This window comes from Pundamilia nyererei, unplaced genomic scaffold (assembly GCF_000239375.1).
Source record: "Pundamilia nyererei isolate P.nyererei 1_Seehausen unplaced genomic scaffold, PunNye1.0 scaffold00203, whole genome shotgun sequence".
Taxonomy (NCBI): domain Eukaryota; kingdom Metazoa; phylum Chordata; class Actinopteri; order Cichliformes; family Cichlidae; genus Pundamilia; species Pundamilia nyererei.
The window spans coordinates 226,646-250,536 of record NW_005187604.1 but is presented as its reverse complement, the minus strand read 5'-3'; the positions used below and the strand labels follow the sequence as shown (position 1 = coordinate 250,536).

Sequence of the window (23,891 nt, the reverse complement as noted above, 5' to 3'; positions counted from 1 at the left end):
TTCACAGCCAGATGAATACACATTGCCTTTCATTAGCTACCTCTGAGCCACCAGTATTAATTATATGTGGGTGCGAGGGAGGGGGCTCACTTCAAAGAAAGCTAATCTCATGAGGCTGAGAGGAAACACTAGCTATTTGGTTTGTGAATAAACTATGTATATTCATGCTTGTTAAAGTGACTCTGGATGATCAATACATCACCGCACAAGGACGGGCCTTTGAAAACTGCATTTAAAATGTGGTGCGGCTCTAACACGCCTTTATTTGCAGTGAGTAACAATGTGGTTATATAAGACACCTCTTGAAAATATCAGCCTGAATATCTTAATTTTCGCTACTAGTTGCTGAGTACAACTGAGACACCCACTGTAAGAACGGCCTCCACTTCTGAAAGCCTGTTTATTAATGTGAGGTGGGCAGTGGTGTCTGTAGCCAAGCTCGCGCCGTCACAAGACGCGTTACATTATTCATCCTCCATGAATACTAATATGAAGGCTCATGATGAAATTGCATACAAGGTCATACTATAATTATGTCTCAGTAGTAAGGCCACACCTCGTGCAGAGCTTATATGGATAACAGCATGCTGCTTCAGTTTGACTCAGTGAAGAAAAGGGGAACGCAGTCATAGAGCAACGTCAATGTAATATTTGTCTGACTGTACTTAAAAAATCTTACCTGGTCCTATTGATGGCGACCAGTTTCTCGATGGCCTGGGCCTGGATGAGGGAGCGTGCGTTTTCAGAGCTGTCGGTGACGATCTCGTGAATGGTATTGAGGATGGCCACCACAGTGTCCTCCTCCAGGTTCTTGGCTGGTCGCTGCTGACCGCTGGGCAGGTTGCTCACCAAGTCCCGCATGGCATAACTTCCTATACGGTGAATTAGTGTTTAAGGTTAACCAGGTGACAGTGACAGGGAGAATAAGAGTCAAACACAAAGCACTCTGAGAGCACAAACCTCCAGCAGCTCCCTTCCTGGGCAGTATTTCCTTTTTAGGAAGTTTCTAAATTTTAAGGCTTTGTGTCAAATTTCCCAAAATAAATCATTAAGCTGACCTCGGAGACTTTGGTGGATGTAAAGCTAATTTTAATGGATTAATATGACCCCACTCTACAGTGTTACAAAGTTTTATCAGAATTCATTAAAAAAAGTTTGTGAGCTGTTGTGCTTATAGTCAGATGGATGACACGCATGCAAAAACACAACCTCCTTGGCTGAGGTAATTAACATCTTCAAAATGAGTAATAAATTAGGTTACATCTTAGCAAGTCAGGTACTACTGAGTCTTGTGAGCCTCGTAAAATTGCATGAATAGAACAGTTTGTCCAAAAGCTTGCATTTAATAACATTTGTGTTATTCGTTTTTAACATTTTTTTTAAATGTCAGTTCTTCTTTAATGACACTCTAGTAGGGATGGGTACCGGTGTCCGGTGCCGTTCTGACATAAACGGTAGTAACCAGACCGAAAAGCAGCGCACATTTCGGTGCTTTATTTCGGTGCTTTTTTTTCCTGAGCTGTGATACACTTCTAGCCAATCATTTTACGTTTCCGAGGATAGTAGGCAGGTCCAGGTACGTACGTTCTGTTAGAGCAGAGCTACAGATTAAAATGCCCAAGGCGAAGCGGTCAGAAGTCTGGCTGTACTTCACAGCAAAATATGCAAACTCAGCAGCCTGCAACAAGCGCTTAAACTGATACTGTGATACTGTCAAAGGAGGTAACACCTCAAATCCGATGAAACACCTGGCGACGCATAGTGTTTTTTTTTTTTTAAAAGCCCAGAAATGCGCCGTATGATAGCTTGCTGCGAGACCTCACACCGAGCACATCTACTGTGGGTGGGCTGCCTAGTTAGCAACATCCCCCAAAAACCCGAAGAGGAGAGTCCTTGCCCCTAGCCCTGCCAGCGTAGCAGAAATGATGACAGATGATGATGCAGCAGCAGCCGTTCTTCTCTGCGTGAGTAGCTTAATGTTGTTTGCGTGTAATTTACGTTGAGTAGGCTAACCACGTTATTACATTAATGCATGTAAGGTGAACTAGCAAACATCATCATAGCTACATGCGGCTGTCTTCTTGTTTGATGGCAGATACTCCCTTCACCCTGGCCAAAAAGGCTAAAATGACCAAAGAAAAAGTGGAAAACAGTTAAACATGAGAGGTTTTGGACAAAGTTTGTGTTTTTTCCCATTGATTAAGCACTGCTTCCAGCCAAGAGTGATACCATATATGCCCCATAGCTGCAGAAAAGGCTAACATTGTTATCTTTATACAAAAAACCAGCTAAACATGAGAGGTTTTCGGACCAATTTTGTGTTCTCCAGTCTTTAAGCACCGGTTTGAGCACCGTTTCAGCACCGGCACCGTTTCAAAAGTACCGATTTGGCACCGGTATCGGATAAAACCTAAACGATACCCATCCCTACACTCTAGTGTCCACTTGTAACACTGACATGTAGGAATCTGAGTAATGAAAATACACAAACTCTCAAGCGCAGCAGCTTCACATTTTCCATGTGCCCGTAAATAAAGTGACACCCTTTCTAATGTGATTCCAGACTTATGAAACAAAGTCTACAATCCTTTCATGTAAAAATGCTTTCCCATCAACTTAAAGTAGCAAGATGAACGGCGTATACGATGAGATGCAATGGATGGACTTTGAAGGCTTATCATAAGGAAACTATATCAACAAAGGGAAAAATTGGAGGTATAGAATCATAACTGCATTCCCACCAACTAGTGGTCAGAACATGCAGGCATGTTAGAATTATTTTATGAAAAGACTTGTTAGCCTTTTAAACAATGTGGTTCAAATCGTTCACAGAATAATAGCAAACCTTCATTGGTATTACTGCAGTAGCCATCCAAAATAACATCAACAACAACAACTGTGTGGCTTTGCTAATTGTTTGTACCGATTAGATCCTTGTTGCGGCGGTCAATGGACAGGTTGCGCAGAGCGATGGCCACAGCTCGGACCACCTTGTCAGAGTCAGAGCGCAGCAGCTCCACCAGGATGGGAAGACCTTTCTCCTTCCGCACTGTGGCTCGGATGTAGCTGGACCACTGAAGGGCAAAAGAAGGGCATGCTGTGAGTGCTTTTTATATTCTTTAGAATTTTATATAAGTACTTGAATCAGCCCTAATATCAGTGCACATCCTTTCATTTGAGGCCCCGAGGTAAGTCCCACTGAGGAGCCTAGTGGATCTCTGTGACACCAGCACAGAGGGCGAAGACACTTCTGCAATATTCTCCACCCGTGCATGGCCATGCACACTCAGAAAGTCGTTCTGTAACTACAAGGCAGCTCATCACTGCTCCTTAGGCATAAGTAATTCACAACATCACACAGTGGGGCTCTGAATGGACATGTGATATAATTTGTCTTAATTTAAACATCAGTAGATTTTACTTCTCATTTTTTTTTAACATGAAACACTAAGCTTGACATAAAAGGGTTTCTTCTTCGGAGTGCTGATAACCCAAGAGATGTAATTAAGCAGAGGACAGTCAAAGCTGAGCCACCAGGTGGCAGTAGTAAGCCTTGGAAATAAGGGAAATCTCCCCTGTGGTACTAAGCAGAAGCAAAGAATGAGGAGGATTTCAAGCAGAAGCTCTGATATCCTCAGAGAGAAGGACACTCTTTGTCCAGCTCCCAGATGTGACAGTCTGGTGTGTTAGCAGCTCCACAGGTTACTGTTAGCCTGCTCAGGCGTTCTGATCATGCTTACCAGGGAAAACATCTAACAGGAAAGAGTTTTTCCACCTCCAAATACTCACCTTAGCTAAAAATCACTACATCTGAATTATTAAAAACATTCAATGAGAAACTCAGAGCTGAATCTGATCTAACGAAACAAGAGGAAAAAAAAGGATCAATCAAGATTTCAGGTGATTTTCCTCACGTCTCTGAGGGCTTTTTGCTGCTGATGAAATCTGAGGACTGAAAGATGTATCTACAGTCTGACACTTGGGTGTTAAGAGAAGAGCTTTTGCGATAATGCTGCCGTGGGCTGAATACAGCCCATCTGCTGGAAAACATAAGTGACCGCTCTTGCCCGAGGTGCTGCGCGTAAACTGGCAGCTGACTACCAGCCATCCCTGTTGATAATTCACTACTTGCCTGCAAGCCAGACAGCAGCTCCACAGATGCTCTAACTGGAATAAATGTGTAGACCTGACTGCACAGCTTCTCATCTAATCCATCATCAGAAGCAAAACCCTACGAGAGATGAGAGTGCTGGATAACAGATACAACACTTATCTAATATTATTCCGACTTGATGGTTATCATTACCCACCCTGTCTTGTGCTGCTGTCATGTTGATTTAGAGCTACTTAAATTGTTGGATCCCATTCTAAATGTATCTACACTTAATTTAGCTTCAATCTCCATCACAGAAACAGCCATATACTAACAACACTATTTCTAGCATTAGCATTAACATTGCTGTTTTCACCTTTCTTGATCCAAGTGCAACCAGCCAGCAACACATTGTGCATGAGCTACCTAGAGCGAGCTTTAGTTTCCACACACATACTTTGGCCCTCAGAAGGCAGTCAACACATTCTCATCCCAGCGTGTCAACTACTTTGCTTGTGTTGTGGTTAGGGTTCAAAGTTGCCCTCTGTTGAAAAATGGCACTCTGTGTATTTAAACGTGACACCAAGGACTTCACAAGAATCCATACACACCATTCGGGCATAACAGTATGACTAATATCCTGTTGGTTCTCCTTTTGCTGCCAAAACAGCCGTGACCCATCGAGATATGGACTCAACTAAACTCTTGGAGAGTGTCCGGCACCAAGATGTTAGCAACAGATCATTGAAGTCCTGTAAGCTGTGAGGTGGAGGCTCCCATGGCTGCCCGTGACCCTGTTGCTGGTTCCCCACTGTTCCTTCCTTGAACACCCGACAAGTGCTGCAGTTATGGAGATGCTCTGATCGAGTCGTCTAGCCATCATAATTTAACCCTTGTCAAACTTTATAAAACAAAACTGGATAAAATGTTCACTTTCCCCCTGATATATCCCACCTACTAACAGGCGCCATGATGAAGAGTTAATCAGTGTTCTTCACTTCAACTGTCAGCAGTCATAGCCTGACATTGTGTATGACAAGTGGGGAGTAACAGATCCATCTTATTATTACAAGAAACCTGCAGCCATGGCACAGCCGTTATACACCACCAGCATCAACAAAAGAATAGTGTTTGTCTCCCAGGGAGGGAGAGCAGACTTGGTCTTTTTGCTACCATTGCAGGACATGTACAAGGTTAAAGATGAGGACAGAAGCAGTAAAAATATAAATGAGGAAGAAAAAAAGCCAACGGGATACGGTAACACCCCAACCCAGTACTCACAGTCCACTGTCCAGCGCTGAGGTTTTGCAGAGCCCCAGCAGCTGCCTCTAGGGTGTTATAGTTCTGGCTCTCCGTCAGCAGAGAGAGGTAGAGCCTCACCACCTCTGGCTGATACAGCAGCTCAAAGCCTGCAGGGAAATACAGAGAAACAAACACACTGGTTAGAATCGGTAGCCAGAAAGATAGGCTAGTTAGGCTGTGTGAAGGTGCTGAGGTCTAACTCTGTCCGTAAGAAATGTACTTTGGCGCAGCAAAACAGGAAAAGACGCTTGGGTTTGCCATAATGCACAACACCTCTGGTGAGAGCACACAACCTTGACACAAAATGCCACAAAATTTGGACCGCAGTTCTTTCTGCAAACTTTCGAAAATGTTCCTGAGGACAAAACTATGCAAAACCGTGTTAGGAGCTGAAACCCACTGTGTCTATGTGGTTTTAAACAGCCTACAACTCCTTTATGAAGAAAAGCTGGAGCAGCGCCTAGTAAATTTCCACTTAGCAATACTAAAGCATTACCATTGAAAACACTTCAGAATTATAAATGAGGAGAACAGAAGAAGGAGAGGTTATTGATCCGACAGCCCTCACCAAACCCAGGGTATTTGAGAGGGAGGTTTATCTCGCTAGCACATAAGACATTCCAGCACAGTCGATCATTAGGCCTCCCTCTGATGGAAATGTAATTATATTATCAGCTATTAGACAGAGCAGGCACAGGGAGAGGCCGAGGTGTCGGATCGCATCAAATCAAATGTATTCATCCAAGGTTTTTCTTATTTCGCACTAACAAATGACTTACAGGGGACCAAAATGACACTTTTCTGATTCAGCGGGTGAATAGACACACTGATCTGCTCATCTTACTGGAGGGGGCAGGTCACATAGAGAGGGAACACACCCAACAGATTTTGATGACTTGACCGAAACACTTCTTTCCAGTTTTGAAGAGCCAGCTATATTCTGCAAAGGAAGCACTCCACCTCATCTAATCTAAACAAAGCTAGAACTAATGCGACAGTGTTTCAATACAGGGGGCGCAAACAGCTTTTACCCACGCAGGCTTTAACAGACTTCTGCAGCCCAGATCACAAGCTAACTGAAGCTTTAAAATCAGCTTTTACAGAAACACAGCTTCCTTCCTATCCTCAACAGGAGTGCACATACAATTTTAAATCCTTCTTCTATCCCTCAGGTCCAAATGAAAGGATATATAACCCGCTGCTTCTTCCCATGTGCTCTGAGGCCAGTAATTCCAAGGTTCGATCTGAAAAGCTCCGTATTATAGGAGCTGGGATGCACAGTAACCCCGTTTGATTAATGCGCGCAGGTTCACGAGGCTCTTGGTACATTCTTGAAATGTAGAAAAAGATTTCTTTCCTTTTCTAATGTGACTTGGGCCCACATATAAAATCAGCAGTCAAAACCCATAAAAAGGCATCTTACGGTAATGTACCCTCTTTTTATTGACTCACTTTTTTAGTAGGAGACTAAAAATAGAGGAGAGTATCATTTTTGTGCTCAAGAAGTACAAGGTAAACACATAAACTGACATTTGTGCCTCTAAATCCACATCTCACACTCATAATTTGCAGAGAGCGGAAGCCAGAGTGCTCTGACTGCCAGATTTCAAACACAGCAACATAGTAGTTAACACTCAAAAAGCGGGGTTTTCTTCCCCGAGACGCTTCCCCGTGAGATCACTCGACCAGAGGGCGTGTGGGAGGAACTGCCAGACTGTGAGATCGCTACTGGAGGTGCTGCTCCAGAAGTTACTTTCAAAAATGAAGCAGAGTGAGGAGCAGACTACCCCCTGAGTTGTAATCACACGCTAAAACATGAATCACTTTTTTTTCTCAGGGGCTACGCAAGAAAGGGGGTGGGTGGGGATTACAAACCAGACACTCAGCAACATTCTTCACGCGCCTCATATTTCTGGGCCTACTGGGTGCACACTCAGCAAACTGGAACCTATGAAGCAGGCAGTCTTGTTGACAGACATTTCATCTCCAAAGCAGATTCTCTTTACACAAAATGTCAGCCACGTTAAACCTTTGGAAGCTTTTTCTGCACTCCAAAACTGTGCATACTATGGCTCTTTCTTTTCCTGTAACATAATCTGCAAATCCACACTCCCTCCATCTTGAAATTCTTGGGGTTTTGGTCTGGCACCCAAGCGAAGAGACTTATGAAATTGGAGTTTTACAAATGAAAGACGTGCACAGTTCAACAAAGGAGATGAAAATGGAGGGAGAAATTCACTAAGCGTTTAAACTAAATCCTTTAGCCTTAGTGGAATTTTCTCACTGTTGAGATGTTAAGTATCTCTGCCAGACCCTTTTACTCAGCAGTTTTTAGATAGGGCTTAATGTCAGCACCAAGTCCCCGAGGTCTTTACTAATTAGTGCAAGCCAGGTCAAGTTCTGTTGGCAACTGTACACTGAAGTGTTGTTGTTGTCGTCAGTCATCTCCTGCTTGCCTTTTGGCCCGCTGTTGTCAGTTTGTTAGGCAGAATTACAGTTTGGACACGGAGATGAGCTGTCAGTGTGACGTGACCTTGGCTCAGGGCAACCCACAGCCCTATAGTCTGTGACAGACTGCAAACACGGTGAGATTACTTGAATATGATGGATTCAATCCTGAGGTGTAGCATGGAGAGCATGCAAATCGACTTCTGAGTTTCCCCATTTTTCAACTATATAGCTAACTAAAGTTAAGCACTAGTACTTTATACTTCTCTTGCTAGTACAGAGAAGTATCAAAACCTTTTAGCAAAGCAGATTAAATACAAGATCATGTAAATACAAGCCAAAGTCCGGTATTTAAATGTTAACCATATGCTAGCACAATGTACTTTAATCTGCGATAATCTCCAAAAATGTGTGTGTTGATCTTTTTTGGCAAACTGATAATGGAACGAAAAAGTTCCTCTAAGCTGTAATTTTAGTTTTTGCTTCTTTCAGTTTGTTTTTCTTTATTGTTGTTTTTACAGCCTACAATTTTACTGCAATTTCACAACACTCATTGGTGCGGTTTCCAATAGTAGCACACGTCTGTTTGTAGCAGGCTGCAGCGAGTAGATCCCCGTAGACTGCCCTGTTAATGTACCTCACTTCAGTGTGCTTACAGCCTAGTACCAACAATGCTTTTGGTAGCCATAGCCATTTTACCCCTTCATAACAAATGTAACTAAACTTAGCAGCATCTACCAGGCCTCACTAATTAGTTCCTTAACTGGACCTCTTAGCACCCTGCATGATATTGTTGCCTTCTGGAGTATCTGACAAATAGCGCAAGGTGTGAGGTGCAGCTTTCAAGTCAATGATGAGACCAGAGGGTGAAAGAAAATATTTACTTTGCACAGGGATGGAAGTGAATGTAGGTCAACATTTGGACTAACATTTGACATCTTACTAGTCGTAATTTTATCTGTTATACCAGGGGTATCAAACATAAGACCCAGGGGCCTGAATCAGCCCAGTAAAGACTAAACTGATACAAAACTGATACATATTGTTGAAATTACAATATGTTGTTGCTACATAAAGATATCTCAGGGATTAAATGTGTAGTTAAACTTCTTTTCACTGACAGAAAAGAGAGTTTCACTGGTCCAGCCCACTTAAGATAAAATGAGTTTGACTTCCCTGCTTTACACCACACAAAAGACTCCCGCTGAGCTCTGCTCTGAAGTCAGTGCATGCAAACACACAAACACTGTCACACACAAACACAGAACGGCACAGTCAGTAACAAGCTCGTCCCTAAATGAGGTGAGAGGGGAGGAGAGGCGAGTTACTTTTCCAAGTAGATGACAATGGCGACAACTCCTCCAATCGAGGTGGAGCTCAATTATCAGTGGAGAGAGGGGGCTCTGTGGGGCCGCGGTGCATGAAAACTGGGTTAGAAATGAAGTTAAGTTGAAGTGATTGAGTGACGCTCGGTGCAGAGCTATAGCATTAATTCAGTTCAAGTGCTCACACTATTACCTTCGCAGGCTGTGACAGGCCAGTAAATGATAATGGATTAACTGATGAGCAAGGTAGCAACGCACACACGAATCCACACGCAGCACATGTATGTGAGCATAATGAAGGCGCTTCTCTCAGATTCACACACTCATCGACTCGGTTCTCCAGAGCAATTTGCCTTGCTCTCAGACAGTTTGCTGCATTCAGGCAGAACTCGATACATACCTCTTCAAACAGCTCCATACACGCACACAAACACATCAAGCCCTTGTGATGAAAGCGATGTTCATCGACCAACCCCGACTAGATCAAGAACACGGTCTCCTTCTGCATCCTGTAAGCACTCCATTTATTCACTGCTCCATTTCCAATACACTAGGAGCACGCAACACTTCCATCTGAACAGGAAGGACATGATGCCCCATCACTTTTTACAACTCATAGGAGAGAGTCAGAGGGGGATAAAGAGAGTGGCAGGCAGAAAAATAGAAAACAGCAAGAAAAAAGAAAGCATCTCTTATAACATACTGAAGTAATTTTCACATAACAGCTTTTTCCTGTTACTCTCATTGTAAAACAGCTCCGATTGAGCATCAGAGAAGCATGAGGACGTGGAAGACAAAGTAAAAAAGTCCGGAGAAATAGCTCATAATGCTAGACTGACCACAGGATGACCTTCTCTTCCCGGATACATAAATCAGACCACCGCAGTGGGAAGCCTCAAGTCGTCGAGTCTCCACTCTTACACTCTTTAACCCTGCCAGTCCTCTTTATATTTATACCTCCTTATATAAGTACAAGCAGGCACATGGGAGAGTGCTACAGTGCTAATGAAGACTTCCGCAGGGCAGAGCCATAGCACGGCGACAGCTAAAACAGCACATCATTAAAAGTGGTACGCCACCAACATAATAATGGTCACGACTCTCTCGAGTTCATTAAAAACTAAAAGGTAAACGGTGGAGCCGTGTAAACAAAACAAGGAAATTGGCAGGCTATGCAGAGGCAATTCCAGTCGTACAGCGTTTGAAAATTTCGCTTTGTTGTTATTATTGTTGCTTGGAGGAGCACCAGATGGATGGAGTTTACACACTGTGTCAGTTTTTCAAAACATGATTGATAGTAAGAATTAGACCGGCCGGAATTTATGCAATTTATCCGTCAATTAGAGGAGGCCTGCTTTAACCTCCTAGGACCTGGTGTCCACATATGTGGACATCACATTTTGGGTTATTTAGACCAAAATACTCAATTTTGCTCTACAAGGGCCTGATATCCTTTTACGAGGACATTATACTGCTACTGTTCTATTTAAATTTTAAATGAATATCCTCATATGTGGATCTCATTTTTCTTAGAAACAGAAATAAGGTAAAAAAAAAAAAAATCTGGTTATTCTTTGTTTTTACATTCATCGGGTCCCAATCAGCCCAAATATCAAAGAGAAATTAAAAATGCATGGCGTGGAAGAGTTCTTAGGAGGTTAAAGGTGGTCAGTGGGCCCATGTTTCTGATCACACAGAGAAGCTGCTGTAGCAAAAATTTGATGGTCGTCACCTCTTTCCCCAATCTTCATCATATTACTGCAGGAGATCTGCTCGACTAAGATCAGACCTTTGATAGAGAGGTGTTGCTTGATGCTGCACAAGGTAGCAAAGTAACCATGCTGACATCTATCCAGTCCAAAGTAGGAGGAGCAACAATTAAGGTGTCTTAAATTGCTGGGCTCAACTGCGATGTCCTAAAAACTAGAAATAATTACTACTTGGTAGGAATGGATGGCAGTATGTGTGGGGACTAATACAGTAGATGCTTCCTTTCCAGTGAAGGTGAAATATTACATGGACATGTAGTGAATGTTAGAGAAGTGGAAATCCCATTTGTATGCTCAAGATGCATCTTAATGTCAGGTGTGAATGTAATTAGGCACCAATATGAGATGCATGTAAATGCAGCGTATAAATCGCACAAAAGTACATGCAATCGACTGTTGTGGCAAACCACAGTGAAAATCAGCTCCTCCACGTAGGTCACACTGAAAACAAACACTCTTTTGCAAAATCAATTTGACCCATGTCTGGTTCAGCTGGTTCAAAATACACTAGTGTACTCATCCTATGCCAGAGGGAAAACATGTGATGTAGGATCACATTCCCTCCCAGCAGACCTGAAGCAGAGAGGGGCCAAAACAGAGCACGCTGATGGTCTGCCACGGCAGTTCACCCTCCAGTCACCCCTTCAGACTGACAGGGTCCAGGAGTCAAAGCATCATTTTCTCCTCTCATAGCCAGTTGGCTCCCGCTGCAGATTGGCATCTCTGCGGGCAGCCCCAGGGCAGCACACATTAGCATACCCACATGGTGGTTGGCCTTAGTTTGTTGGATGATGACAAAGAAAGCAGAAGGTGGCAACTGGCCCATCTTTTAGACAGCTACCCATCAGTTTTGGAGCAAAAAGATATACTGGCATGATGATGTGGATAAAGAGAAGGGGAGGGGGAGCTGGTGAAAGAGTGGACCACAGGAGAAAACATATAGCTAAAGGCACAAGGCAAATGTGTAGACCTCTTTGTCACTCCCTTCCTCTGGCTGCAGTGTGCCATTTCACTGCAGGGGGTTCTGTTCCACCAAGACCAAGAGTTGGGTCCATGAAAGCTTGTTTCCTACCATTTAGCACAAAAGCACTCTTTGCAGCAAGCTGTTTCTGCAGTGACAAGAGAGTATCCGGTCTTCCTGGTGCTGACAGGCCAGCAGAGTCCTGCTGCGGGCTTTTTGTCCAAAGAGGACACATCATCACCGGTACCGAAAACCTGCAGATGAACTGACACCAACTGTCCAGAATGTCCAAGTACTCTTTTAACGAAGGCCAGCAGAAACGCTCCATATCTCTGGTTTTAGCCACTGAACTTTGGACACAGACACAAAGCCGATAGACTTCTCACTACTGAGCCACAGTTGTATTAGGTTTTCTATGGCTTACTCAAGAATGTGCCTCGCAGCTATCTGGCCTCTCAGTGGATCGACAGCGGTAATGCAATGGCTGTTTGTTTCCAATGTCCCTCCTGCTAATGCAATAGTGTTTTAAGCCCTCAGGTGGAGGTGTTAGTTTATATTAGAGTTTCTGTCGGTTGGAGATGTTATTTCCCTTTAGATGAAAAACATATTGGTGAAACTTGTCACTTTCCAAGTTGCGCAGAGTATGAATCAGCCTTTCATAACAAGTTCCTGTTGAACAAATGGCTTTCAAAATTAGTATCGAACAATGTTTAGACACAGTTGTCAGATACTACACAGAAACATGAGGTAGTTAGAGATACAACTAGGTTTGGATACTTGACGCCTTGTAAAAGTTTAACGTTATGTACCTAGGTGCTTTTATTTGGAAATAATAACACAATGGGCTACATTACATTTTCTATTAATTATGACAAATGTGAATACATGGCTGTAACAAACCATTTCAAAGTCCAGAATTGAATGTAGGCTCTAATAGTAATATCAAAAGAATTGGGGTCTCTATTAGAACTTTTCTGTAATTAGTGCCACATTACTGCTTAAACATTGAATCATTGTGTCATGTTCACATTAATGTTAGAAACTACAACAATGACTGCGCTGCAGACACATATAGCTCATGTCAAACTCCATTCTTAATATCTTAAATAGGGTTAATTAATGTGGTAGTCTTGCACAGAAGCCATACAAGTTTTATTTAGATGACTGATGTTTCAATTAAGTTCTTAAATTAGCCTTGTTTTTAGAAAAAAATTGATTGCGTTTTGAGAGCAGGTAATTTGTTAGTTTGGCACTGCTTTTTATGTTTTGGGTTTAAATTAGAGAACAGTAAGACTGCAGGGATATTTAATAGAGACGTACAGTAATACCTAGGGTTGGATGCAGAATCATATGACAGAAACTGACAATTCAGAGCAGTTACATTTCTTTCAAGGTTTTCTCATGTAAATAAATATGAGAACTGACTATTGTACTGTAACTGTACAGTATATACAAGACAGAAAATAATGAAAAAGCAGAATGGGTTCCCTTGAAACATGTCAGAGTTTGTCACTGCTGCTTTCAATTCCCAGCTAATGTTAACACATTTTTGGTGCCTGTCGTGCCGGTCAGCTCCGTCGCCCATAAAGATCTGCTGTGGAGTATGACAAGCCACCAGCTGCATCCCGCAGATGCATGTGTTGACTGTGCCATTACATTGGCTACAAATGGGGGAAAAATTGATACAGAGAAGTGTGCTGTTGAGCACATTTGTTTTCTATCCCTGCGTCTCCTTCCTGTTTCTCTGCTTGCTTTCTTCCACCCTCTTTCAGTCTCCTCTCACCACCTGTCAAATCTGCGCCACAGACACAAAACGTAGCACACGAGCCAAAACTGCTTTAAGCTACTGATGCAGACAATATGTAGAAATGAAAAAGTACACGAAGATGGTACGGAAGTTGCCATGGAAACCACCTCTCCATCGCCACTAACAAATCGGCTCATTCAAGGTTCACTGGAGACAGTTGGGCCGGAAACGGCAAAACAAAAATGAACATGCTGCATTTCAGTGCGATGCATAATATTCTGAGGTAATGTGCTCAAGGCAGGAATTAGAAAGCCAAACTGGACACCATAGCTTGGAGTAGTTTGTAAATCGGGATCCTTCTCATACTTACCTAATTCCCATAATTCCACAGCCACTGGCTAAAAATGCAAAAAAAATGTAATTAGTGGCTAAGCCCTGCACGCGCCTCGTGTAAGTTTATGTTTTGCAAAAATAGCGTCAGATGATCAAGTGTTTCAGAGTGGAGGGGCGTGTGTGTGTGCACGTGTATTTCTGAGAGTGGAGTGCGTATCAGCATCACCTTGAGTGCCTGCTTTCTTTCCACAGTCAAGTCACGTCCTCACCCACACACAAACGAAACCAAAAACTCAGGCAAGAGGCTGCCGGAGAGGAAGAGATGGAGAAATTGGTGAAGAGAGGAAGAAATAAAGGTAAAGAGAGCGAGGAGTCCAGGTCCCACAGAGAAAACGTGTGTGTATGTGTTTGCGTGCGAACGGCAACATTTCCCATTTCTTATTTGGCAGTTTAAGTTGCTCACCTGCGCCTGAAAGTCTGAAATATAAGCTTAAGTTGTCAGGGCGATGTCGTGCTTTCACCGCAAATTCCACCTTACAGTCAATTCCCGACGCACTACACCACTCTACATCTGACAGATATTTCACAACAGAAGCTCAGGAGAAGCGAGGAGAGAAGGAAGAAAGGGGAAGAAGGGGAGAACAGTGGGAATGTGCAGAAGAGAGACTAAGTGGGGATTGGGCGGGTAGGAAAGGGAGCAAGGAGGAAAGAAAACAGATGCTTGGAGAAGGGAGAGGAATGGGGAAAAAGGCACAACAAAGCAGGTGAACAGGGACTGAGGAGGGAAGGAGTAATATATTGGGTGAGGTAGAGGAAAGGACAAACGTATAAGGAGCAAAGAGAAGAAGGTTGGATCAAGCAAAAAATCGTGACTGAGTGGAGCTGAGCTATGAATGTTGCATGGTGAATGGGACAGCTGTCTGGAAAATAGTCCACAGAGATGCATGGATCGTTTCAGGGCATCAAGATGAGAAGGGGGGGCATTTACAATCTACAATAAGAAAAACTGATGCACTGCAGCACTAGCTAAATGATGGGTGTCCAGCCTTTGGGAATAAGCCTAGATAATCCTGTCGACTGCTGGTGTGTGTGTGTGTGTGTGTGTGTGTGTGTGTGTGTGTGTGTGTGTGTTTGAGAAGAGTGTGGGGGGGTTAATAGAGATATGGCAGTGACTGGAACGAGGACTGAAGATAGAGGCCGAGAACTAAAGAAGATGGACTAAGGGGGGTGGGTGTGTGTGTGTGGGCTGTGAGGGCCTGAGCCCGCAGTCCAGATGAAGGAAAGTAATAAGGCTTAAACACACACACACACGCACACACACACACACACACTAGAGGTGCGGCTATCTTTGTTACTTGAAAGCTGCCGATAACAGCGGTTAATATTTGATGCCAATACATAGAGCATGCGGATCATTTTCATTCAACTTACAAACATTTGGTGCCTCTTCCAGCTCTATGTTTTTAGTCTTGGACAATGGAGCAGAACTGCATGATTCACAGTTCAAAAAGACTCATTTGTGCAAAACCCTCAGCTCATTTTTAGAGCCTGACCAGTATAGGATTTTAAGACCAGCATCGACACCAGTGTTTGGTGATTTAATGAAATAAATTTAATGAGAACATGAAACATAAATATTTGTTATGTGTAGTTATAGCACGACAACACTTTTTAAAAATAATCATGTTTCACTGTCATTGTCTCTGGCTAATATTGGCTGACACTCATTTTTAGCTACCATTGCTTTCTAACTTCCCTCTGATTGGCTGCTTCTTAAAAACAAAAGACTGATGGAGCTGCTTTCCTCACGACCAGGGCCATGTGCCTGAGATGACCATGTAAAGCATATCTATTCTCAATGGCATCACGCAGAGCCAAGAGTAGAAAAACTGCTTCATTGTAGAGGAATCGCTTTACAATAGAGCGGAGTTTGTAATGCATGATGATGGCTGCGATGGTGTTTGGTGGTGGAGGGATTTCCACTCTAGGTTAGTGTCAGCAGTCATCTCTCATTTAGCGCTCCTTTCAGCTTCACCCAAGCACAGATGATGCTGTGGTCAATTTTCTTAGCTAATATATTCTCTCCTGAAACACCCTGATAACACCACCTTTATTAGTTAACATCACCTTATGCTCAAGTGTGAGGTGCATTGTCCTTTGCAAGTGCATGCGTATCTTCGTGTGTGTGTGTGTGCGCGTGTGTGTGTGTGTGCGTGTGTGTGTGTGTGTGTGTGTGTGTGTGAGTGAGAGTCAGAGAAAGATGGAGGGAGAGTTTGACAGTATATTTGTGTGTGTCAATAAGCAGTGCTGCTGTTTTTTTCTCCCCTTTTTGGACAGCTGTATGAATTAGGATTTGCGTGTGCTTATAAGAGTCAAATGAAAGGCACTGAGGATGAGATGATTTACTCTCGTCGGCTTAAACGAGCCCATCACCAAATCACACGCGCATTAAAATCCAAAATGCTCCTGATTATAGACCAGTCAAACACACTGACTATGAATGCTAAGAAACCAAAAAGATTTTCAAGTTGCCCTCTACGCGCTCAGTCTTCTCGCTTTATACAGAACCTTTTCCCTTATACTACCCTTTCTTCTTCTCTTCTCTTTTACGGCTGTTATGTAGGCCCAGGAACATTGTTAAAGCTCTGAGACCTTGACCCGTTCTATTCTCCTGTTTACTTGTTCGAAAGGAGAATACAAATCTTTATGCCGTGTTTGATGAAAGCGTCATTTAAATGCCACAATGTAATCTGAGACATAGAGCCGTCCTGACGCACGGCATAAGCCAGACTGCAGGTAAAACCTCATTGGAGGGACAGTTTGATTGGACGCCTGCCAGTGCCCATGACCCTCTCATTCAATTGTACACGAAGACAGCAGTCCTTAGGGTGCATTTAGGCGCTCCTGTTTACAACAGTCTGGATTGTTTACGGCCGATATTTAACAGGTAACAGGACAGTGGCAAATCCTGAAGGGAGGCGCTTTTTTCTCTTCACTAAGCCTCTGTTGTAGCTCCAGCGAAGCCAGTCAGTACGCCATTAATCTGCTTTTAATTAGATTAAAGCGTCTCTCACAGAAACAGGAAGCAGCACTCTTGTGTCTCGAACAGGGCCAAACAAAGGCTCCAATTGGCAACTAAATCTCACAGTGCTTCCTCCTACTTTCCTGGAACCATTCTTGTCTCATAATTATCACTTTACTCCAACTGCTCAGGTTTGGGGAGATGTGGGAGGAGAATGACATGGTTAATCATCTGAAGAGCCTGATGTTGCCGGCTACTGTGAATTCCTGGCACTTTTTCGGAGTTTCACAGAGCACAGTAGGAGGAGACAGAGGGCACTGAGGGTTTTTGAATAGGAAACAAAGTTAGAGCTGTTATGTTAATGCACTGCTAGTGGAGAAGTGCTGGGAATTAGAGATGCCCCACTGTCCTCTGCCAAACGCAGGTGGATAAATGCTGCTATGCATGAACACACACAAACACATAATAATCTTCAAGGACTTCACTCCACTAATGATGTGTAGCACAGTCACTCTCTATGAGCTCTCCTAGGAATAGCATTATTATGCAAACCTCTTTGTATTTCCAACAAAACACACGGTGGTCCCACTTACATAAACCTCTTGCTCCCCTCATTTGTTTTTCACTCCGTGCCTTATTATCACTCCTTTTCATCACTGAGTAGTTGAAGCGGGAGTCGCAGTAGCCAAAATGTCAGCTCGGAGCCGCTGGCTATTCTTATAATTAGTCCTTTTTCCTGTGTGTTTTATTAGCAGCAACAAAGGCAAAACTGGAAGACAGGGAGTGTCAAGTTAGCTGTAGGTGGCTGAGTGTGCTCAGCGGATGACACTCCAAACAGCTGGTGTGGCAGATAGGGAATCAGATTTAATCTCAGCAAGGTGGGAAGTGGGCGTGTGGAAAAAACATTAGCATCTGGGTAAGCTTTTATAATATTTCTTTTTTAATATGTTGGTATACAAGCAAAATATGGTACTACAATGGTAATTTCACTATAAATTTAACTCTCAAACACCACAAACCTTTGGCTGATATGCTCCTCCACCATCACCCATCCAGGCATTACAATATACCAGGTCATTTACAGATCCAGACAGTAGTTTTCAATGGTATTAAATGCTTTCTCATTAACTGATGTAGTACTCATAAATATTGTATTTAGGCAATGTATTATAGCATAGCTCACACCAGTAGAGGGCAGTCTCTACTGGTGGAAAAAGCAGCTGAGCTCAGTGAGCTGTGAAAGATGGTGACAAAACAAAGGAACAAAAGCAACTTCTAAATAAGAAGGAATACATCTGCCCCTGCCTGGAAGTATTGTGGACTGACTTCTTCCAGCAAGAATCAGTGGAAGAAGGATGAGAAGGGATTTCTCCATTCTAAATCAATTACATTTAAATGTTATATTAGTCTAGTTCTGCTACAGTCACACTCGGGAAAATACTCGTGGCACAACCAGAATTATTGCAAGCGTGGTTTGAAATGGCTACTCTGAACACAGAGGCCAACTACTTGCAATCTGTTGCCATTCTCACAGTCTCAGAGCCTGGTTCTGCTGGAGGTTTCTTCCTGTTAAAAGGGAGTTTTTCCTTCCCACTGTCGCCAAAGAGCTTGCTCATAGGGGGTCATATGATTGTTGGGTTTTTCTCTGTATGCATTATTTTAGGGTCTACCTTACAATATAAAGTGCCTTGAGCTCACTGTTGCTGTGATTTGTTGCTATATAAATAAAATTATATTGAACTGAAATAAAATTGAATTGGAAAGTGACTTTGGTGTGTCATTAAAATGAGCCAATCCTCAATCTCCCAAAAAATTTCAGTGTAGAAGAGGTTATTCATCAGTTAAGGTCTGGCACCTCTAACAGGTTCTGAGGATACAGGTTTTCATAGTCTTAAGACATTCTGCACCTCCACAGTTCTTTTGTATTTATCTTCTGCGTTAAGCTTGTTGACTTTAAGTTTAAGTGACTTTATGCACGTGCCTTATAAATGAAACTGCTGTTTCCATTGTCAGGGTGATAATAAAAAGCCAATAAGATGGAGTCTGTCTGGTATCAGTCTGCTGTCAGTTTGGCTTAATGGGATGAAATTGCCAATTACATGCAATCTGTTTGTGAGAATACAACAATTAACTGCAACAAATTGGTGAAAATCACAAATCTGTTGGCATCTAAATACACAGAAAGTTCCATTAAACAAAAACAAACATTACTCACTATTATCTATGCCAGAACCTCAAAGAGAGAACCCTCACTGGGTGTTGCACACTGCTTTTTCTCACTCAATGGAAATCATGGCAGGGTCTAATGATTGTGATATATGAAGCTGTTTGTTATTGTCTAAAATATAGTTCAGCTAACTTACCGGCAATTACACTGTTAACAAAAGCACGTGGGAAGGATACAATGTAACAAAAGCCCAAAGTTGGCATTGGTGTCATCTAATTTAGTGGTTGCACGGATCACATAACACAATACAAAACTCCATAACCTCACCGGGAGAATCATGTCACTGTAATGTGCCATAGGGAAATACTTCCCAGCATATACTTTCACAGGGCTCTTACCAACAGATATTACTTATCAAACCAGGAACGGGGGAAAGTTTCACACCGTTTAACATTAGGATACAATGTGTCTGATTTCTGTCTCAAATGCTTCTTGCCTGTCTTTTTGCTCTTACAGCTATTTAATCACCTATAGACATACAAAGTGTAAATGGGTAGTACGATCTGTGTCTTTATGTAAAGGCATCACTTATCTCTTGTTGCCACAATTTTTTGTTAGTGATAGACACAGTTTAAAAGAAAATGCTTGAAGAGCATGATTATGACTAAGTTTGGTTCCAGGATTCGTTTGTTTAGTTATACTCCATGTAAATATAAAGTCTCCTGTGTTATAATATCTGTTTTGGGGTTTTGTTTGTTTGCATCCAATTTAGTTTTGTCTCATCTGACTGTTGTGACAGCAAGGGAACAGAAATATAAAACCGATCTGAGTCAATCGTCCTTTTCTTAGAGCAGGGTAGACCTTCCTCTGGACATGGCTGCATCCACTATAATAAGGACACACAACACATTGTGAATTTGGCACAAGGAAGGTGTAATGCCAAGAGAAATGCAACGACAGCAGCTACAGAGAGACAGAGAGTGATACAAGGTGCCAGACAGTCTGGAACCAACACTGTGCGGAGTGGATGCTATGTGTCAAGACAGCCAAGAAGCCGAGGGTGAGAAAGTATGTGTGAATGTGCATCGGCCATGTGTCTGTGCAAGCATTATATGCTTATATACACGCTTTGTTTGCCATCTGCATGTCTGGATTAGATGGTCGTGACGTAGCCATCACTATTAGAGGTCTCACCTGGCAGCAAAATGTAGCGCCAGGAGAGGAGATGGAGCAGGGTGGCAATTGGAACAAGCGAGTGGTGCGTTTTTGTGGTTAACAAAGGGGCAAGTGAGTCACTGCAGTCAGCTGGTTGCGGACTAGCATGAAGACAGCGAGGCCAGGAGTCAGCATTCGTTGTGGAGGTGTTAAATTCCAAAGGCATGAAAATAGAGAGCTTCTACTTGGTACCACTGCTCGGAATTTGGGAGATGGTGAAGTGTTTACTGTAGGCTAAACTTTTCCTCCTGACTAGAATTGTGTTTATCTGAAGTAGACTTGCCAGCAGGGTAATGACGCAAAGATTCCTTATTTTGAAAAATGGATCTGCTTTATCACATTTCCCTGCTGAGGCAGGATGTTCATCAAGCCTTTGGGCAAGTGGCTGTTTTTTTCCTTTTCCTCCACCACTTGAAGCCATAAAGAGAGATATAGCAGGGAGGATTAAAAGAATCAGATTCTTGCCACAGAGCCATTAAGTGAAATATTTCTCCTCCATGTGAGGTGACAACACCAGAGACAAACAATCAAAGTGGAGCTCTATTTTCTCTAACTCAATTGAGCCCCTGACTTTTCCGACATCAAGAGCTAAGACGCATCAGAGACAGAGATGACTCCGACAGCAAAACAGTCAGTGTTCATTACACTACACATCGAGATCCCCAGTGGGTTGATATCAAAGTGGGTTACAGAATACAATAAATAACAGCTCACACTAGTGTTGTTTGTCAATGCTAAGACTTCTCCGCAAATTAAATGCTTGGCTTGCTAGAAAAACAAAAAAACAACAACAAAAAAAACAGTGATGCATGTTACACAGTTGTCGTCTTTGTAAACGCGGGTGTTTTCTCAACTGCTGGTTGAGAGACGAGGGTTGTGGGTTTGCGCGACGAGAGGAGTGCAATAAATCTCTCATGGATGGAGAGAGCACCAAAGTGGCAGAGAGCAAGACAAATGAGAATTAGTACTGGAGGTGGAAAGAGAAATGGAGAGCGCAAAAGGGCAGACATGGAAAGCGCTGAAGCTTTTCAAACCCAATGTCTTTATTGCTCCGTCACATTGCCCTTATTGTCAAGATATGACTAATTAGCTATACTTAAAGCAGTTTGGATCAAAAAGCTTCACTTGAAATTAGACACAGATTACCAAAAAGATTCATCATGGTGGGAATAAGCACTGACAAATTAAACACATCCACCAAGTTTCCAACCATTTCCTCATATGAAAACATACAAGTAGTGTAGCAGTAAAAGGGTATTAGGGTTTTAACTATTGATCATTTTTCTGCAGAAAGAATGATTTCGGTCTTTTCATAAGTCGCAATGATTGCAGAGTTTCTGCCCTGGTGTTATTAGCCAAGGTCCGCTTGGGCTAAAACAGCTTGAAAAACCCACAAAGACACTTTAAAAAGGACAAAACAACAAAGCAAATGTTAGAGAGCTGATATCTGTCCACTTATCTCTACTAATTAGTGATTATAACAGACTAGAAGGTTTTTGGGAACAGCGTTAACTGCTTCTCATTGCTCTCTCGCTCTTATATATAAACACCTTGACATCTTTTTCTGTCTCACTTGTCACCCATGGTGAGTGCAGAGATGCACCTAAACCAAAGCTCTGTTGTTCCATGTGTGGCTCACAATTAGCGTTACAGAAGGGTACTGGTCCCAAATTAATTGAGGGCAATGTTAAAATGCCCCGCTGCCAGTCAAACTGCTGGTGGAGACCCTGCTCGGGTCATTTAAAAAAATGTTTTTAGTAGTATATGGCCAAGTGCATACAAAAGTAATGATATTTTCACTCACTTCAGTATATCAGTTTAATCTAATTAATATTTAATCATTAGCAGAGTGCCCACATTTTACAACTCTGTCTGCACTATAAAAACAGGGATGGTAAAAAGAAAGAATAATTAAGAGGCTTTCTCCAGCATTCACAAAACACTCCCTCTGAGGTAATTACACTAATAAACTCTTTCTTAAGAGTTTAAGATTATTTGATGAACTGGTTAAAATCTGCAGCTCTTCTGATTAATTGCTCCTTCCATAATTCTTCTTCTACCCTATTGCAATCTGGAAATATTAAATATCCATCCATCCATTCGCATCCGCTTATCCTTTTCAGGGTCGCGGGGGGCGCTGGAGCCTATCCCAGCTGTCATAGGGCGAGAGGCAGGGTACACCCTGGACAGGTCGCCAGTCTGTCGCAGGGCCAACACACAGGGAGAGACAACCATTCGCACTCATATTCACTAACCTATCCCCACTAAGTGCATGTCTTTGGACAGTGGGAGGAAGCCGGAGTACCCGGAGAGAACCCACGCAAACACGGGGAGAACATGCGATATTAATATTTAGGTATTAATGTTTCTCCTAGGGTTGCATAATTAAATAAACTAAACTACATCGCACTTTTAAAGAAAATGGAAGACGATCTGGCTAGATGGAAGTCTCTATATTATTCATGGGAATCGTCGCTTCAATAAAAAACGCTGGTCTAAGGAGCTTGGAAAGAAAGACGTGTGGACTTCTTTAAGTTTCTGGAAGACGTTTCACCTCTCATCCAACAAGCTTCTTCAGGTCTAAGAGCAATTGGCAGAGAGTCCTATTGGGAGTGTCTCAAAGGCTATGTCCACACTAGCCCGGATAGATTTGAAAACTGCGTTTTCGTCTGAAAACACTCCGTGTCCACACTAGCATTTTCGGTCGTTTTCACAGAGTTGTGCGTCCACAATGAAATGGCCGAAAACGCTTACGTTCCAGTACTGCGCATGCGTGAAACGCAAGAAGATTCAGCCTGCCTCATTTCTGTCTGCTGTTTATTTACTTTCCGGCTCTTTGAAACGTCACGGCAAAATGTTGAAGAAAAGCACCGAGTTTTTTAAATGGACTGACAATGAGGTGGAGTTGTTGCTGCGAGTAACACAAAAGTACAAAGTTATTGAGAACAAATGACCCAAGATGTGAGTGGGCGTTAAGGCGTCTGGGAAGGGATCTCGAATCTGGATTATAGATGGCAGACGGTTGGTGTCGTAAGCCCCGCCCTGTGTTCAAATATGGTCGCTCACAGTGGCCATAGATGCTTCTTTCACTCCTCTTTCAAACCATCTGTCTTCTCTGTCCAAAATGTGAATATTGGCATCCTTGAAAGAGTGACCTTTGACCTTTAGATGCAGATGTACAGCCGAGTCTTGGCTGGGTCTCAAAAACACTGGGATGTCGTGATTGGAGAAGACTCGCCTGAGTTTCTCTGAGGGGCTGATTGACCCTCTGGGCGTATTAGTGCTAGGACTAAGGTTTGGTTTGTTCTCTGACATGCACGGGCAAGTATGGGATCTTTGGGACTCCGCCCATGACTGCTGTAAGTACACAGTCTTCATCTTAAAGTGCCCATAATGACATTGAGTTTAAAGCTTTTCCATTCTGCAATCTGATCCCAACGATAATATATGCATTTGTGGTCGGAGGCATGTGTAAGAATGATTTTACTGCAGGCCACAAATAAAGTTAT

The 23,891-nt window shown here is 42.8% G+C and overlaps 1 protein-coding gene across 10 annotated transcripts in view; it reads right to left on the bottom strand.

Annotated features, from left to right (window-relative positions):
* Positions 1-23,891, bottom strand: part of arvcfb (ARVCF delta catenin family member b) — a 242,479-nt gene that overhangs the window by 11,819 nt on the left and 206,769 nt on the right. For all 10 annotated transcript variants that reach the window (XM_005747739.1, XM_013914544.1, XM_005747742.1 and 7 more), the window contains 3 exons: positions 5,375-5,502; positions 2,924-3,074; positions 680-872 (listed from right to left, as the gene is read on the bottom strand). In XM_005747739.1, the coding sequence (XP_005747796.1) occupies positions 680-872; positions 2,924-3,074; positions 5,375-5,502 (472 nt within the window). The remainder of the gene's footprint in view (positions 1-679; positions 873-2,923; positions 3,075-5,374; positions 5,503-23,891) is intronic.